The 20,333-nt window shown below is 36.4% G+C and overlaps 1 protein-coding gene across 1 annotated transcript in view; it reads right to left on the bottom strand.

Annotated features, from left to right (window-relative positions):
* Window positions 1–20,333, bottom strand: part of LOC150079070 (uncharacterized) — a 162,554-nt gene that overhangs the window by 113,906 nt on the left and 28,315 nt on the right. The window contains exon 2 of the mRNA XM_090382692.1: window positions 5,250–5,346. Coding sequence (XP_090238818.1) covers window positions 5,250–5,346 — 97 coding nt within the window. The remainder of the gene's footprint in view (window positions 1–5,249; window positions 5,347–20,333) is intronic.

Genomic DNA, 20,333 nt, shown 5'->3' with positions numbered 1-20,333 from the left:
TACCATCCCCGTTTCTATACAGTTGATAGCTTCTTCCAATTCCTCGGTGGTCATTTCTAGAGGGTCAGCAGAACTATCATCAGGATGGACTCCTCTTTGTGAAACATCCTTCCCTACTCTTCAATCAGATCTTCATCTGTTATGGTTTCATCATGAGAAACAAGCAATTCTGCCACGTCCTCAGGCTCAACTTCCAATTCTAATTGCCATTTCCACAACATTTGTGGTGACTTTCTTCACTGAATTCTCAAAGCCTTCAAAATCATCCGTAAGTGTGGGAATTAGCTTCTTCCAAACACCTTTCAATGCTGTTTCTTTAACTTCTTCCCATGCACCTCTAATAGTTTTTATACAATCCAAAATCATGAAGCCTTTCCAAAATGCTTTTAATTTATTTTGTTTATGCCAAGCTACTGTATCACAGTCTAAGGTATTTATAGCCATAGCAAAAGTTCTTAAGTAATACAATTTAAACACTGCAATTACACCTTGGTCCATAGGCTGCAGCAAAAAATTTTTATTTGCAGGTAGAAAAATAACATTTATCTCCTTGTACAAACCAATTAGAGTTCTAGGATGGCCAGGGGCCATCCTGCAAGAAGTAAAATCTTAAAAGGAATTTTCTTTTCCTTGCAAAAAGTCTCAACTGTAGGTTTAAAATAGTTCATGAATTATTTTGCATAGTTCTTTAGGGCCCTAACGAACTATGCAAAAGATTTTCTAAGTTAAATCATCATAGGTTTTAACTTTCAATTACCAGCTAAGAAGAGAGTTAGCCTGTCTTTTGCAGCTTTGAAGCCAGGCATTGACTTCTCCTCTTTAGCAATACAAGTCCTAGACAAAATCTTCTTCCAATATAGGGCTGCTTCGTCCATGTTGAAAATCTGCTGTTTAGTATATCCACCATCTTCGATGATCTTATAAAGCTCAAATGGATAACTTTCTGCAGCTACTGTATCAGCAATAGCTGCTTCACTCTGCACTTTGATGTTATGGAGACGGCTTCTTTCCTTAAACCTATTAAACCAGCCTCTACTAGCTTTGAATTTATCCTCAACAGCTTCCTCACCTCTCTCTCTCTCTCTCTCTCTCTCTCTCTCTCTCTCTCTCTCTCTCTCTCTCTCTCTCTCTCTCTCAGCCTTCATAGCATTGAAGAGACATAGGGCCTTGTCCTGGATGATGGCTCAGCTTAAAGGCACATTGCAACTGGTTTGATGTCCAATCTACATCAGTAAAAGTTTTTCCATGTCAACAATAAGACTATCATGTTTTCTTATAACTTTAATGCTCACTGATGTAGCACTTTTAATTTCCTTCAACACTTTCTCCTTAGCGTTCACAATTGCACTAACTGTTTTACTAGCTTACGGCCTATGTCACAATTATACTAGCTTACAGCCTATTGCTCACTTAGTTTATACAACCTTGCTCACTTAGTTTAATCATTTATAACTTGCCATTTAAAGTAAGAGACATATGACTCCTTTTTCTTTTTTTTTTATATCACTAGTACTACACTTAAATGCCATTGTAATTAGGACAAAAATATTATATACAATACAGTATAATAACTTTAAAATATTTGCCAGAATACGGAGAGACGTAGAGCACACAAATGCTGTAAACAGACTGAATCATCAACGATAAAATGGCATGCAAAGGCATTCTTGGACTCGCTGAAAACACTGAAAAAGCAGAATGCTGTAATACTGTATATTGTTAATATCAGTTCAGTGGTCAAGCATCTTTTTATATTTTATGATATTGAGCACTTTCTTAAAATGACAGTAAAAAGGATGGAGGGAGATTGTTGCCAAGACGTTTATTAGAGAGAATTTTAATATTGTGTAAGATCACACTATTACTGTTACATTAGCAGAGGCATATGATGCAAGTTTATGCAGAATGGGCGAAAAAAGAAGGGAAAAAAAAAAAAAAACCTTAAATTTATTTAGGCTATCAATTTCCACAACAAAAGATGGAAGTCTGTTCCACCAATCAACTACCCGCTGGCTAAAGGCAAATTTCCGCACATCTAATCTACAACTCTTTCCTCAATTTGAATCTGTGTCCCCTCAGGTTCTTAATCTGAGCAATAGGAAGAATCCCATCAGCATTCAGCTTGCTCAACCAATTCAAGGTCTTATACATCTCAATCAGATTACCTCACAGGTGCCGACCTGGCTAGCCGGGTGGGTAAAGTGCTTGCCTGGCAACCCAAAGATCGCGGGTTCAAATCCCGCCTCGGGCTTGGATCAAAGTACTGCAAAAACCTTGGGAGGTGCATTATGGCCACAGAAGCCAATGCGCCAACAACTACAAAAAAAAAAAAAAAAAACCTCACAGGTGCCTACTGTCCAGGTGCTGCAATTTTCAGAACTTAAGCCTTTCTTGGTAAGAGCACCCCTTTGTTCCCCTCACCAATCTTGTTGCCCTTCTTTGTACTCGTTCTAGCAACTCTACAACCTTCCTAAAATGAGGCCTCAAGATCTGTACACAGTACTCTAGGTGTAGACTGACCACTGCTTTGTATAATGGGATAATCACCTCCCTGTCCCTGCTAGCAAAATTCCTATATATCATAGACAAGACCCCGTGACCTGCCCTGGCAGCCCATCTGCACTGCTCAGCAAACTTCATATTTGACTGCACAATTACCCCCAGGTCTTTTTCACTTTCCACTTCCCTGAGTGCAGCACACAGTTGGTATGTTTCTCTTCAGTTATTGCAACTGATATTCAGTACATTTGTCAATGTTAAACTTCAGTTGCCATTTCTCAGCCCATTTGTCTGTCTTTACTGTCATTAACAACCCTGCCAACCTTTGTACCATCTGCAAACTTGGACATTAACCCTGATATACCTTCATCAATTATCATTGATAAATATACAAAACAACAATAGGCCCAACACCGAAAACTGAGGAGCTCCACTAATAACGTTTGTCCAGGAAGAGCAGTGTCCATTGATTATCACTCTCTGTCGTCTCCGGCGCCTTCGTAGCCAGGTGAGAAGGAGCAGCAGTGCATAGCACATGCTTCTTGATTAGACCGGGGTTCGAGCCCATCACCACCAAATATGGAGGATGCGGAAAGGTCAGGGAATGACCACAGTATATCCCAGAGCAATATGGCATTAGTTGCTAATGCTCCTTAAAAAAAAAAACAAAAAAAAAATCTGTTGTCTCCCACTCTACCATCCCTTTATCCATTGTAGCAACTTACCCATAATTCCATACCTCTCCAATTTGTACAGCAGTTTTCCATGTGCAACAGTATCAAAACCTTTTCTGAAATCCAAGTATATGATTTCAAAATGTCCACTATTTATGTCCACTTCCCAATATGCTGATATATTGGGAGGGGATGATATTTGAATGCACCTTTTTTGAGATGGAGTGCAAGTGGGTTTAAGCTGACCACATTAAAAGTTAAATACATCACATTTGTTATATATGTTAATAGTAGTATGTGAGTTATTTATGTCAATGTTAGGTGTAAGTAATTAGCAGAAAGGTTATTGTTATTTGTTCTTTCCAGAGTGAGTTCTGGAGGATAAATACTAAAATAAAGGTGGGGTAGTTAATAACCAACAAGTAGTCTATGTATTTTTACATATATATATCTGAGGGAAGAGTGCTTTCTGCCCAGTACAAATAGAAGTTAGCTATGACACATCTAGAAGGGCTGCCCATAAGTGCACCTTTGACTTGCAGGTAGACTGTGTTGCCATCAAAGATGTAGTTATTGGGAATACAGAGGTTGGTTAGATTGTTCCATTATCCAGGTTTGCAATGTATAATGTGCTTATAATTATTTGATTCAAGACTGACTTCAAGTTGGTTAGATCTATACTTGCAAAAATACTATTAAAGTCAAAAGTTTGAATGTGAGAAATATTGATATTTTTCAGTACTTCTATTACAGAAAAATTGTTATTAATAATTCTGCTTTCAGGTAGGATATCCATAATAGGTTTGAGTAGTTGTTCCAAAGCTTTGCCAAGTTTATGGGCATAACTGTATTTACATGAAGTGATGAATGTGAAACCAGTGGGGTTTTTGTGGAACTTAGGTATGAAATAAATGTAAGGGAATCTGTAGTTGATAATGTTAAATTTTAATTTTTTGCTGAAGGCTATTAATTTCTTTGTGATAATACTGCTTTTATTGGTAATAGGCTTGTAGGTAGTACTGTAATTTAGTTCTGCATTTAAAATCTAGAAATAAAAAGCTTTACAAATAATGGCACAGTTGTTGGAGGCTTTGTCAACAGGAGTGATGACAAAATATTTATGTAGATCTGATAATTGCTATTTAATTTTGGAAAAGTGGAATTTAATACCAGCTGTAGGAGGACAATGTGGTATTAATGTCTTATAGTTATTGGATATTTTTGTTAGCACTGATTTTTTCCATTGTTACTACTTCTGGTTTTGTCAGCTTTTCTCCACTTTTTCCCCAGTCTACTCATCTACATTCCATTATAGTCTTTGGGTGTTTCTACTATTTCTAGTAGTGCCCCTAGTCCATAAACCATCCTAATATATCTCCAAATATCATTCTTTATTTTACTGTAAACACTCACTACAACCTATTATTTTTAATACATTATATATAGAAGAATAGGTAATGAATGTGGCTATTGGTGAGTAGGCAGGGTAATAAAACAGAAATCGAAATCATGGAATAAAACCAGAAATCGAAGTTGTATAATAGAACAATTGTACTTGTAAAATAAAGGAAAAAGCAATATATTAAAAATACTTAATGCTGCTGTAAATTTGATGATTTCAATGCCTTTCTCAAGGGTCAGCCATTAAAACCACAGGAAATGCAGCAAGAAGTAAGGCCTCTGCTTCTACATGAAATAAACACAGCATATGGTAGATATAAATTTTTATATCTACCATATGCTATGTTTGTTCTATTATACGACTACAATTGTTCTATTATACAACTTTGATTTCCGGTTTTACTCCATGATTTCAACTTCCGATTTTATTATACTACCTACTCACCACTAGCCACATTCATTGCCTACTCTTCTATTTATGGTCATTTGGTTCTTTCTCTATATATAATAGTACCTTAGGTCTATAATCCTTCAAAATTCCTCTTATAAATATACCTGTATCAATTACTATTATATATATAAAATACCATTTTCTACAGGAGGATAAAGACTAAATTAGTTAAATTTTAAAACTGCATGCAATTTCAGCATTCCTCATCTTTAGAAATTACTTGCCTTCTAAGCACATTCCTGTTAGGTGCAGTCCTTCCACTCTTTTTATTCAGTCTTGTATGACATTTAGAATAAGTCATGCTCTGATACATACAGCTCCCTAAAATGATATTACAAAAACAAACTAGAAAATAATCTACTGAAACAAAAGTTGCAGTTAAAAACAGAATGTCAAATACAACTAATGGAAAAAATTAATAATTTTTTTTCAAAAACATTACAATGTATCTGATACTGATAACTTCATTTCCACAAAATTACACAAAAGTAACTCACATCAGTTCTGTTAAGCCTAGGTCACTGTTACCCAGGGGTGGATCTAACTGGGGGTGAGGGAGTGCATGGCACCACATTTGGCACCACAGTGAATTTTCAAAGCCCCAGTATTACCAGATGTTTAGTCTTTAAGCACTAACTTGGCTGACATGCCACACCCTAAAATGAACATCTAGTGGTTGGTAGGACTCTCACTATACTGTCAATGTCAGAGAGAGAGAGAGAGAAAGAGTAATCTCCCTCTGTCATTGCAGTTTGGAATGGCATTGCATTTTTACTCTGAAAACACAAGCAAAATGTAGTTGTTCAACTTTGAGCCCACAATAACTCATTTTTTGTTCTTTTAACTTTGCATAATTACAGTAGACTCTCGATTTTCCGGGGTAGATGGTAAAAAAAAATATTCCCGGACAATCGATTTCCCGGTTAATCCGAAAAAAATAATAATAATAAGTCCCCGACATACGTAAAAAATACATTCCAGGACTTCTTTCGTAAGTCAAGATTTGCATAACTTTAGAGAATGACTAATAAAATATTGCTATTATATCCTTGATATGCCAAAATTACAAAAACCACATAATATCCTCAAAAAAATGAAGAAATAGTTATATTTTTGATTAGTTCAATTAAAAACTTTATCTAGGGACTGAGGTGAAGCAGCCGGAGTGGCACATAAGAAAAGAAAACATAAAAGGAAGAAAAAACACATTATTGAACTGTAAAAACTGATTTGTATTTTGTAGCCTTGGTTATTATTATAGTTGACCTTCATTGGTGCCAACTGCTTCTCGTATTCTGTCTTACTCCTTTTTTGTGTTCGCTGTTGCCACTGACAAATCTGAATTCCACGCAATACTTGTTAAATGCTGGCCATTTTCATACATCCTTATTATTTTAAATTTTCTGATCCAACTCTATCGCTTTCCTTTTCTTTACAGATTTACTAGTACTGCTGTCACTAATTCTCTTAGTCGGCACCATGATAACAGTCAAAATTAAATTTTCTGAAAAGAACTTCACAGGGTTAAGGCAAAAGCTCACTATTATCACCCCACGCGAGCTCACATTTTACTAAAGCACATTTCTGGGGATCACTGCTATAAAACAATAAAAACAATTTGCACTTTCCAGGTTATTGGGCTTTTCTGTTAATACAATCTATTATAAACGAGTAGCAAACTTGATCTTATTGCATTTGCGATAATATCAATAGCTGGAATTCTGCAAGTTTTTACATTATTATGGTGAAATTGTGTCCCCTTCACTGAAATCTTCAGTCATATAAAAAAATTATAAATAATGTAACGCAAGTCCAAAGCTACATAAGTCGGGGACTTACTGTATAAAAAAAATGTTCAGCAACCTAGGTAAAAAGTATGGCGATAGATAAAAAACAAAAAACTTACCACGCACTACTCGCGTGTCCAATACAATACTTCTGTTTATTTTTTACAATGTCACAAAGTCACCAACATTGTAAACAGTTCTTTAGAGATTTAACGGATGCACCATTTTCAAACTTTGGAATAATTTCAAGTTTTTGTTTAAATGAAAGCACAACTCTTGCGTTTGCCCAACATTTTCGCAATTTCTAAACAAAAAATAAAAAAAATTACTATATAAAAAAAATTCCAACATCCCTGACATAAATAACAAAACAAAATTTGTCCTTTTGCGGTGTGATGGAACAAAACAATCGACACAACGCACTAAAACAAACTAAACATTTGGTCTCTTTTTTTGTGTGTGTGGGGGGGGCCAGTGGGTGTGAAGACAGGGAGGGTTGCACTGTCTGGTTGATTTTTATTTATTTTTAATTTGGAATCGTGACGTGTTAATCTGATCCCAGTAAATCGAGAGTCTGCTGTATATACTTATATAACTGCATTGCTGCATAAGGATATAATCCTTATGCAGCAAAGGTGGCGTTCAAGTGTAATCAAAGCAAAAACACTTCCTGGAGCAGACTGTGGCAGTGATCATCAGCTACTCCACATCATGCTGAAGCTGAAAAAGATCATGAATAAGGTCTTCCCTAGAAGATTGGATGTAGAAAATATTCTAAACAATTATATGCTTGAAATAGGCAATCATTTTCAAGCTCTATTAGAACTAGATGACGATATGCTGCCTGAGGAAATGTGGGAAAATACAAAAAGCATTATTAAGGATTCAGCAAATAGACACATTAGAGAAAGGTCAAAGATCAGGAAGCCTTGGATTACAGAAGCCACTTTTAAACTTATTGAACAGAGAAGAACTGCAAAAGCCCAGGGTGTACAAGGAAACAAAGAGTATCAGGAACTAAACAAAGTCATCAAGCACTGTTTAAGCCAGGACAAAGAGGATTATATCAATCAAAAGTGTAAAGAAATAGAATACCACAACAAACAAAACAACACTAAAAAGTTGTATGATGTAATTAAGTCCTCAAAACCAATACTAAAAAGATGTATGATCTAATTAAGTTCTAAAACAATGTAATTAAGGACTCCAAAGGGGAAATTTTAAGAGAGGAGGACACAATCAAAGGAAGGTGGAAAGAATACTGTGAACAGCTCTTCCAAGCACCTGCTGGCACTAATGATCTGCCAACCCCTTTTCAAGAGTGTGATCATGAACCAGTTCCACTGAAGGAAGAAGTCGAAAAAGCCATCAGAGAACTAACGTGAAAATTAACGTGTTTCATCAATTCCAGGTGACTTGCCACCTGGAATTGATGAAATCCCAGCGGAATTGATGAAAGCTAAGTGTGAAGGGTGCCGAGTTTTTTTTTCATAAAATGATTGTAAAAATTTGGGAAACGGGACGGTGGCCATTGGATCTGAAGAAATCAATTTTCTTCCCCTTACTAAAAAAAGGAGACCTGAAAATTTGCTCAAATTACAGAACTATTAGCCTAATTTCTCACACTAGCAAGATTCTTCTTAAAATCATAGTAAACAGAATCTCAAGAAAACTTGAAGAGATGCCAGAAGAGCAAGCAGGTTTCAGAAGGGGGAGAGGAACCAGAGATCAGATCTTAAGTCTACGACTGATTATTGAAAAATGCAAAGGATTCAATGTTCCAGTCGTTTTGTGTTTTATAGATTATGCAAAAGCATTTGATTGTGTTCAACATGGAAACTATGGGAATCGATGGCTATTATGAGTTTCCCAATCCACATAATTCAGCTGATTAAGTTATTGTACCAGGAACAGGAAGGAACTGTGAGAACAAACATGGGAAACAAATTTTTTCACAATAGGTAAAGGTGTCAGGCAAGGCTGTATTTTGTCACCTCACCTTTTTAATCTTTATGCCGAAGATATCATGCATGAAGCTTTGAAAGATTTAGAGACTGGCATCAAAATTGGAGGACTGAAGATAAACAACCTTCGTTATGCAGATGATACTGTGCTAATTTGTAATTCTAAGGATCATCTTAAAGAAACTCTGAGGAGAGTATGTAAAGCAAATAAGAAAAAAAGGATTATTTCTGAATGTGTGTAAAACTAAAATTATGGTGATTGGTGATAATCTCGGTTCCAGTAAAGTGAAAGTTAATGGGCAAGATATCGAAGAAGTTGATGAATTTAATTACTTAGGGTCAAGAATAAATAAAAATAGTGACTGCTCAAATGATGTAAAGAGACAACAGGCAATTGCTAAAATGTTGGTCGCTGATCTGATAAAATTATGGGATCATAATCTGCCCCTACAGACGAAACTGAGAATCACTGATTTGTTAATTTTTCCAGTTGCCACTTATGGATGTAAAGGATGGAATCTGAACACAGTTGACAGGAAGAAAATTAAGGCATTTGAAATGTGGTGTTACAGGAGAATACTGCATATTTCATACTTGGATCGAAGAACAAATGAGTGGGTATTGAATGAAATTGGCAGGCCTAAAATTCTTCTTCATAGCATCAACAGAAGAAAACAAGTTTTTTGGTCATACAGTAAGAAGGGAAAACTTTCTGTTGAAGAATATAATGGAAGCCTCAGGGAGCTATGTGACTGGAAGAAGATAACTGCATACATATGTTACTCACTTAAGATTTGTTAAGTTCCCTGGTATTTTAACTGCAAAAGCAATCATTTATTTAGCACCAAAGATACTAACACTCTCACACTAAATAGACAGATGGTATGTGTATATGTATATATATACACATATATATAACTGGAAAAGAATACCCCTTAAACATTGTCTAAAAGCTAAGCTCAGGATTAATCTAGTAATCCCTTTGACCATATATGGGCAACCCTCTTCTGCTGCTGGTTAAAGTCAACCAACCCCTGCTAAAGTAGTTGCATGCAGGGAAACACATTTCCATACACTTTCTTTGACTTAGCTCATAAAATTTTAGGATTATATTTTACAACAACTAGATTAGCAAACATAACTACCGGACCAATAATGGCTGAACTGATTCAAATCATCTGAACAAACTCTTTGATCCCCTAAGGGCCCACTTTTTATACCAGAGCACTTTCCAAGTTTACCCATTCTCTGCATCTCATTAGAGGTGGGAGCTTTACTCATACCCCAAGATCTTTCACATGATGATAAAGTAATCCTTCCATCTGTGATACACATCTGGTATGTCTGATGTCTCTAGTAGTATAAACAAAACTTCCTTCATTGCCTTTTACAGAAAAGGACAAAAGGCAATACATATTAACACTTGATTCATGTGAGTGATTACTTTTTTCATATGACAATCATGGTTCTTGCCCTACTTAAAAACTGCACTTGGACTGCTATTTGTACCAATACCCTTGTTGTTTACATGTTCAGGTTGATTGCTGTGACTTATCTGTCATAACAGCAGACATTGCTAGTTCTCATGGAAGAGTGAACTTACAGTAACCTTTATGTGGCTTTTCTGCTCATTACAAAGTGGAGTTTCAATAGTTCTCTTTCAACATACAAATTCTGAGTACTATTTATTTAAAACATTCAAGTTGTCTCCAGATAGTCAACCAAATATTACTCAAAGGATGCATCAAGGAGGAACAAAATGAGAAGTATGTCTTAGGAGATAACAGAATAATTGTGCAAACAAGTTAAAAACATTTGAGGGGGAGGAAATACACTTTGTAACATCACTCTTGTTGGGCTTCAACCTGAAGAATACAATCCAAATAATTCTACCAGAATAACAGGTACAACATTCCTGAAAATGAGCAGTCTATCTTTACCAAAGCTCAGTTCTGTGATGCCATATGTTGTTTTATTTTTGCATGATTCCACTTTTATGCTATTAAATTTCCCTTAATATAGAGAAAGTATCATTCATTTTCACAAACTTTCATCATTAAACTTTGTGAATCGAGTGGATGTGTTCTTCAAAAGTACTACGTTAAAGTGCAACTAAAATTAGTGACCAAGTACCCTTCGCAGTATTCAATGATAATAACAGATAGGGAGCGAGACAGTTTTACACTGATGGCATAAGACAGTTTCATTGTAAAGTAGTGGTATTATCTGAAGGGCAGTACAGCATTTATTAGTGGGGTTCATAACTCGAGTTTTCACCCAAGAAATGTGTTTATATTTTGGAACATTACTTTGAACCCAATCATTTTTCAATGCCAAAGATAAGTCTACCTGCACCTCTTTCTCTCTCCAACAAAAAGTATTAGAACTTATAGCAATCCAGAAGACACTTGTTTACATTAGACTTGCATTTCTGTAAAATATAATTTTTAGGAAATACATGTGAAGGAAGCCTATTCCAGAGAACAAAGACAGAAAGGATAAATGAGGAAAAGTTACTTTTGCAAGTCTGTAGTTTGGCATTTAATGGATGCTAACCGGTTGAGCCAAGGGTTTGAACTGGTTTGGAAAAGTACCCAAGTGAAGTATCAACTAAATGCAAGAATGGGAAAACAAACTGTGCTGCGGTTATTTGTTTTTTTAGGAGCATTAGCAACTAAGGCCATATTGCTCCAGTAATATGCGGTGGTCATTCCCTGACCTTTCCGCATCCTCCGTATTTGGTGGTGACGGGATCGAACCCCGGTCTAATCAAGAAGTGTGTGTTACGCACTGCTGCTCCTTCCCACCTGGCTACGGAGGTACCCTGTGCTGCGGTAAAGCCTGTAATATGCTTTGCCAGCCATACATAAAATGCATAGGCAGGTCACTTGTTAATGCTACATATATTAAGTGATGTTTACTTGCGCACTCAAGCATGATACTGGTCCATGTGGACATGCAGTTTCATTTGTATACAATTTTATAATTTTTTTCATGTAATTTATATATATATATATATATATAATGATGCACAGAAGAGCAACAAGATTAATAAGGGGAACAAAAGAGTGCTTCCCAGAAAAAGACTGAAAACTTTTCTGGGAAGAGCACCGGAGATTAGGCATCTGTGAGGACTTCTGACTGAGGCTTTGAATGGATTGAATTAAGTTCAATGCTGATGGAATCCTTCCTTCTGCTCAAACTAAACAGATGAGTGGGCATAAATTCAAATGATTGCATGGCAGGTGTGTAGAAACTTGGCTTCACACAGCAGATAACTGATTATTAGAACAAACTTACATCTGGTGTTGTAGAAGTCGGTAGTTTTGAAGTTGGGTTTTTTTTTTTTTTTTTTGCTGATACTATATAAGCTTGCTTTTTTACATTGATTTCCATCACTAAAACTAACCTTCGTGAAATAAATGAGAAAAATTTTGGGCGGTTTATATCTTTGCACAGATCTCAACCATGTGTATGCTCTAGGCTTACACACAGCAAAAATGTACTCAGCTCCTAGACATAACGTGGCCGTGAGAATGCCTTCTATACCCACACTACTTGGACTCCTTCCAGTCACTAGCTAGCACAATAGAGGCAACAAGATGCCCCATACACTTACCAACAGATTCGGACCAATGGGCTATTTAGCAGCCAGTCTGTTTTAAAGCCACCTATAAAACATACGGAATATTTGTATCTCACCATTATACCTACCCATATATAAACTCAAAAGACATGATTCTTACATCATTACAGGAGAGATGAGGGATATCAGCACTTTGCTATGGAGACTAAACGTAGGTTTCACTATTTAAGTCTCCAATAAGCAAAGTAGCAGTATTGCTATGCATGAGTCATCCAACACCTAGTGTTGCCTGGTGACATGGAGATTGGGCCATTCCTTTGTATGATATGGATGGCATACCCCCCCTGATGAAATCGCTGGATGGCGATTTCATCTTGCAGCCATAAACTGTTTTTACCACACTGCAATGACAGCAAGAAATTCAGAAGGTAATGAAATTATTTACAACTGTTCTTCTTCTTCTTGTCCAGTATTAGGCCTTGTGGCCTGTTACAGTCTCTCTACATCTTCGCAGGGGTCTGCCTCTGTCTCTCCTTCCCTGGGGTTTGTAATTTAGTATCTCTTTCAGATAACATCCATTCTCCATTTTCTCTCTGCATGCTTTATCCATCTGTTTCTGTACGAGTCAATATAATTCAGTATTGAGGTTGTCTGCAGTTCTGACATTATGCCTTGATTTCTTTTCCTGTCAAGTCTGGTATAGCCTGAGGCTCTGTGCATGAAACATTTCTACACCAGTCAACCTCCTCCTGTTCCCCTTTGCTCATTATCCATGCCTCAGAGCCATAGGTTAGGATAGGTTTGGCTATTTGGTTTTTTTTTAGGAGCATTAGCAACTAAGGCCATATTGCTCCAGGGATATGTGGTGGTCATTCTCCGACCTTTCCGCATCCTCCATATTTGGTGGTCACGGGCTCGAACCCCAGTCTAATCAAGAAGCATGTGCTACGTACTGCTGCTCCTGCCCACCTGGCTACGTAGGCACCCATAGGTCTGGCGAGGGTGTTATGTATCCATGTCCTTGTTTTCTTATACACTAGATTAGATTTGAAAATAAGGTTTATAGTTTTAGTAATTCCTACATTATTTTTTGCTCAATATCTTTTTCATGTGACAGGTGGTGTCCTAGGTATTTGAAAGTGTTAACTTGTTCAAAAATATTTCTCTCACTGCAGATCTTGCTTCTTATTGGATCTCTTCCTTTAAATGCCATCACTTTTGTCTTTGAAGGCGAGATTTCCATATTAAATGATTTTGCTATTTTGTTTAATGAGAAGGTGGCTTTCTGCAATGAGTTCTTATTGTCTTCTTTAGGACCTGGTCATCAGCAAAAAGCAGTGTGTCCATTCTTGCTTTGCGGCTAATTTCGATACCTGTCTTGGAGATTTTCTTCCATTCTCTTATAATATGATTTTTATATACGTTGAATAGAAGTGGGGACAGTCTATATTCCTGTCGCACCCCCATATTTATTGTCTCCAATTCAGTTGTTTGTGATTCAATCTTAATTTTTATCCTATTATTTTTATAGATATTGAAGATGGCCTCGAGCAACTGGTTTGGTGTATTGTCTTCTTTTAAGATCTCAAATAATTTTGTTCTGTTCACCTTGTCAAAGGCTTTTTTGCAATCTATGAATAAGAGATGGGTTCCCAAATTAAACTTTTTTTTTTCTATCAGGAGCTTGAATGTGAAGTAAGCGCCAGCACATGATTTTCCCCTCCTGAACCTGTTTTGTTCTTTTCCAAGGATGTTTTCATAGTATTTACAAAGTTTCAGTTTTAAGAGGCTTGAGTATATTTTATATCTTGAGTTTAAGAGACTGATTCCTTGGTAGGTATTGCAGTCATTTATATTGCCTTTTTTTGAAAATTGGTACTACCAGAGCATTTTGCCAGCTACCTGGTGGTAGGTGGCCCAAAAAAAAAAAAAAAAAAAAAAAAATCATACTCATCAGTTCAAGTAGCTTAATTCCAAAATTTTTTCCTCAGTTCTATGTTAATTCCATTGTTGCCTGGACATTTTTTGATTTTTACTGTTTTTAAGCACTGTTTCCAGTTTTGTTAGTGAAGGCTTTATTATATTATTGTTATATGTTGTTTTAGCTAGGGAGGATCAACTGTGCTCCATAGGTTTTTGTAATAATTGAGCCAATCTAACAGTATTGGGTTAATTTTGGCTTTTTCCTTGAGGTTATTGTTCATTTGTCTTATTACTTTGTATACTCTAGTATGTGGCTTATTAATGCCTTTTTCTAAGTTGGTGACAAAATTGCTCCATTGGATTCAGTCTTTTTCGTATTTCTCTTTTGGCTGTGGCTCTTTTTCATTAATATTCCACTTCACCTTCTAATTTTTTTGTAGTTATCCATTTTTTATATGCACCCCTTTTCTCCTGAATTATAGTGCTGATTTCCACAGTCCCTGTTTTCTCTGCCATCGTTTTTTTCACACCCAGTATTGCCTCTGCTGATTCTTCTAAGGTTTTGCCAAGGTGATTCCAGTTATCTTCTATATTTACTCCTGCAAGATGATTTGTTAATTTCTTATCTATTTCTTGTTAGTATTTCTTCCAAATTTCGGGATCATTTAGGGAGCTTACTTTATATATACATTCTTGAGATGGTTGTTTCTTTTTATGCCTCAGCCATGGTGTAGGGAATCTCAGGTAGTCACAGTTAAGTGGTCTGATTCAATTTCAGATCCTATAAAAACTCTTGCATCAAGTATGAATTTTCCTACTTTGCTGTTTGCCAAGGTACAACTATAACAGAATTTGTTCCTCTTGCGGTCCATGTATATTTATGTGCAACTTTGTTTAAATATTGTGTTCATTATTTTTAAATTATTATAGATCGAGAAATCAATTAATCTTTGGCCATTTCTATTTTTGGTTGGTTCTCCAAGGCTGCCTAGGTGATTTTGGATTTTTATGTTTCCTACTCTAGCCAGAGTAGGAAACATAAATCTCATGTCTCCCAGCAGGAGCAGCATGTAATTCTTGTTTACTTTTTCTATTATCTTTTGAAGTTGGCTGTAAAATTCAGAGCTGTCTTCTTCTCTACCTTCTTCTAGTACATACAATATTATTGTTAGCCTATTATTGTTAGATACCGTTTCTATTTTTAGACGTATTTGTATTATTCTTTCGCTCCAATAGATATAATTATTTATTCTATCTTTAAGTGATTTGTGAATCATAATTGATACTCTTCCTCTTGCTCATTCTCCTTTTCTAACACCACTGTAGATATGGATGTAGTTGTTGATTTTTCTTGTTCCCTGAGATTTATTTTTTGTCTTTGCAAAATATAGCAATTAAAATAGCTATATTTTGACAATAGCTATTTTAATTTTCTTTTGCATCAGAATATCATCAATTTGATCTTCCTTGTGAGTTATACTTCTCACGTTCCAAGTAGCAAAGGATGTTTTTTCCTTTTTCCAATAGTTATCCTTAGCCAGGCCAGGGTCGTTTCCATACAAAGCAGTCCTGAACTTTTTCTTTTGAGACTTGAAAGTGAAGGAACTTGTAGATTGGTTACTAGCCAAAACACAAGATGTCCAATAACAAGGCTGCTATCTGTTGTCTATTGGACCAGCACAGTAGTTCATGAACAAAACATTATAGTTTTCATGGGGAGTAGACCTGGACTTTGAGAGTTGTTTCAAAACAATACTTCTGTCAATGTTTGAAATGCCTTAATTTTTAGCATTAGAATTAGCATTGGTTAAGAGACAACTAATGCTGACACAATAGGGCTAACAGAAAAGTGGTGTCACCTGTAAATTGGGGATGACAAGTACCACTACAGTATGCATTTAGGAAGACAGGAAAGATAAAATGGGTAGGGGCTTCTCATCAAAAGCAGCCAGAGTGCAAAAAGAGCTTTTGCTGAATCAGAAGTTGCATATGCCAGCATAAAATCTGTGGTGTGAGTGAGTTAGAAGCAAAGATATAATGTGAGTGGGTGGTAAATAATACATTTTTTGGAGGTGGGGGGGGGGATGATTCTGTATAAGCAAGCTTATACAGAATCATACAAAAAAAAAAAAAAAAAAACTCTTCCCATTTCACCTATCTGTTACCACCAATAGTTTGTCAAGTTCTTCTTTGAATTTATTTAAGCTTTCAAGTTCCACAACAACAAATGAAAGTTTGTTCTACTATCAACCAGCCATTAGTTAAAGGCAAACTTTGGCACATCTATTCTGCAACCATTCTTCCTCAATTTGAATTTATGCCTCCTCATAGGCAGTCTGAGCAAGAGGAAGAATCCCATCAGCATTCAGCTTGCTCAATCCATTTAAAGCCTTAAACACCTCAGTCAGATCACCTCACAGGTGCCTAGTCTCTAGATGCTGCCATTTGCAGAACTGAAGCCTTTCTTGGTAAGAGCACCCCTTTGTTTCCCTACACCGATCTTGTTCTTCTCTGTACTCATTCCAGCAGCTATACATCCTTCCTAAAATGAGACCTCCAGACCTGTATGCACTACTCAAGATGTGGCCTGCCCACTGCCTATATACAATGGGATAATCACCTCCTTATCCCTGCTAACAAATTTCCTGTATATGATTGACAAAATTCCAAGAGCTGTCCTGGCAGCCTGCCAGCACTGCTCAGAGAACTACATATCTGACTTCACAATTACCCCCAGGTCTTTTTCATTTTCCACTATCCTGAATGTAGTACTATAATCAGGGTAGTGGAACTAAGGATATTAAATGCACATTAATCGTTTGTTGGATAAATATAGGAACTTGTTGAAAAAATTCCACAAGTTAGGTCAGAATGAGTGTGTCTGCAATTCTGCCCACACACGATAGGTAGGACTGTATGCTGAAAGACTTTTGGACTTACACAAAACTTCAGGGAATCCGTAAGACTCTAGTGGGGGGGGGGGATTTTTATCAACGTGGTCTGCACTTGTAGGTAAAGGGAATATATTGTGTAGAGATGGTATCATTTGGACAAAGGTGATGCACAGATTTTAGCCAGTATCACTGAGGATGCCTTAAGGGTTCAGAGAAACTGCTAATTAGGGGAAGAGAAAGGTAATATACATCTGCATTTATCTGATGATGTGGGTCAAAGTAATGCCTGCACTCACTTCACAAATTCTTATTTCGCAACAGCCAATGTTGACAAGATGTTCTGAGGGTAGCAACATTTCATATGAGAAGGATGATAAAGATAGGGAAACAAGCCTAAATAACTTCAAGGGATACATCAGAGTAGTGAATTATACAATATTTAATCTTAACTGTGTCTACAGTAATGTCAAGAGTGCTGTCAATAAAAGGCTGAATTTAAGTTCTGGTTAAGAGACAACTAATGCTGACACAATAGGGCTAACAGAAAAGTGGTGTCACCTGTAAATTGGGGATGACAAGTACCACTACAGTATGCATTTAGGAAGACAGGAAAGATAAAATGGGTAGGGGCTTCTCATCAAAAGCAGCCCGAGTGCAAAAAGAGCTTTTGCTGAATCAGAAGTTGCATATGCCAGCATAAAATCTGTGGTGTGAGTGAGTTAGAAGCAAAGATATGTGAGTGGGAGTAATCTACAGACTAGAAGATTGTGAAGAGTATGACAAGAGTCCTTATAAGAAGGTGGATTGAGCGAGCAAGTGCAGATGGTTAATTATGGGTGACTTCAACCTGTCCCAGATTGATTGAAAGCAAGAAAGTTACCTTGAGAAAAAATTTTTTTCTAAATAAACTAAATTTAGCAGGCCTGATGTAGACAAATGGTCAGAAGCGAGAGTGCATAGCACGTGTTCCATGAGTGCACTGAGGTTCAAGCCCATGACTACTAAATACAATAAATATTTGTATTGACAATTTATTGTAAACTCTGACTTAGTTGTCGTGCCAGAGTATAAACAGATAATTTATTTTTTAAAAATTTAAATGATTATTATTTGCACCAGCACGTCAGAAATAATGCTACGGGTGAGAATATTCTTCACCTCATCATTACTCATGAATTAGATGACATCACAAGGCTTAAAATTTTAAGCCTTGTGATCACACAGTCGTCAGTTGGAAGAAGAAGAAAGATGTTGCAGTAGTTCAAGGTAAAGGCATGGGTTTTAATTTCAGAAGAGGGGACCCCCTGACAATGCATTTATTACACCATTTTAAAAGTTTCTCTAAAGAGGCAGCAAAGGCATCCAAAAATATGACATTCAGTTTTGGCGGTTACATTTTTCTTTATGTCCTCAACACCCCAAAATCTTTCATTTGGGAGCAGTTTGCACCTTGATCAGAAATGTCTTCACAAGTGCCGAATAGGCGAGGGCACTATGGTGCTGCCTTACCCAAAAAATGAGCTTCGATAGTCGATTGATGCACCTGTACACAAAACGCAGTATTGACTTTCTCCCCTTTAGGTACAAATTCCTTATGAATCACACCGTTTGTTGAAAAACAATCAGCATCGTCTTGATCCTGGACTTCTGTAAACGTAACTTTTGTGCCTTGGTGATGATTTAAGTCTGCATGCTAGGTTATACTGATTATACAATTGTCATGACAATCTTGGATGAAATCTTCACATAACAACAACACTCTACATCACTTATGCTCGTCCATGAGATTGATTGGCACAAATTTTGCACAGACCGTCCTCTTCCCTTAATCTTCATGCTGAATTTTATGAATCATCTCCTCATTCATATCCAACTCATCAGTCATCAATCTGGGGCAGTGGTCAAAATCTCTTGCCCCAATTTCCCAAGCTTTTGCAATTCTCCTCATTTCAAGAGGAGAACTGCATAACAAATGCCCACTTCTTGGGTCATTGTGAACATTCTCACATGTCTTTGAACCACTTATACCATTCAGACACAATAGTATGACTTGAAATTTCATCACCATTAACAGTTTTTAACATTTCACACGTTTCCATTGCAGATGTTCTCAGTTTAAAGCAAAATTTGACTTTCATTTGTTGCTCCATTGCAAAATTGTAATATTAGCCCTACTAATGAAATTGGTGTTACTTGCAACCTGTTAAGACTACTGGAGAATCTCTGTACCACCCTCTGTTGGAGGAAGTTTGAACTAGAACTTTCATTTATTTTCAAACTTGTCATATATGACTACAAAAGCACCAATCCAGGAACTTTGTTGCCACACCCCACATGTTTATTATTTTAAAATATTCATTTAATTCTTTTCTTTGATTTCATATTATTTGCCACATTCTTTTTTGTGCTCCATAGAAATCATGTTCTCATTCTTTTGAAAACCTATCCCAATACTCTTATTGTATTTTTCTTATTTTCTCATTAATTCTATTTTTAATCTCCTCATATTCTTAGTATATCTGTGCATCTGTTTTATTTGATAAATGTTTCTCAAACACTTGTTTTGATCTCAACCAAATCTTTTACTTCTCTATACATATCAAGGTGTCCATTTTTTTCTTTTATATTTCATTCTCTTAACGTTTCATATGATGGTTTAATTTTTACAAATTTTAATCCTTTCCCATTTTTCTTCTATTGACAGAAGTTTCATATTCCATTTCTTTTAATTTGAAATACACTCTCATTCCATTTTTGTCTAGATTCCTAATTGTGGGGATATCGGAGACATGGTGTTACTCTGATATAAGGATCACAGAATTTGAATATGGAGAGTACAATGTGTACAGAAAGGATACACAGGATATAAAATGGGAAGAGCTATGCTCTTAGTTAAAAAGCACATAAAATCCATGACGGTACACCAAGCTGACATGGGTAGCCAGTGCAATGTGGAGTCAGTCTGGTATGACAAACACTGGAAAACGAAAATGAAAGTAGGACTGTGTTATGGGGCTAATGACTGTGATGAGTATAACGAGCAACTGTAAAAACAGTGGACCAGTAAATTTGAATATCTTATAAAGGGGAACTAACTTTCCAGATATTGACTGGAACTTGTGGGTTTGTCACTCACACAGTAACACAGAGTTTG

The sequence above is a fragment of the Mastigoproctus giganteus genome, chromosome 10 (assembly GCF_048544385.1).
Source record: "Mastigoproctus giganteus isolate SK-2022 chromosome 10, ASM4854438v1, whole genome shotgun sequence".
In the NCBI taxonomy this organism is placed as follows: Eukaryota; Metazoa; Arthropoda; class Arachnida; order Uropygi; family Thelyphonidae; genus Mastigoproctus; species Mastigoproctus giganteus.
The sequence above is the reverse complement of the archived record's forward strand: the minus strand, read 5'-3'. Positions and strand labels throughout refer to the sequence as shown.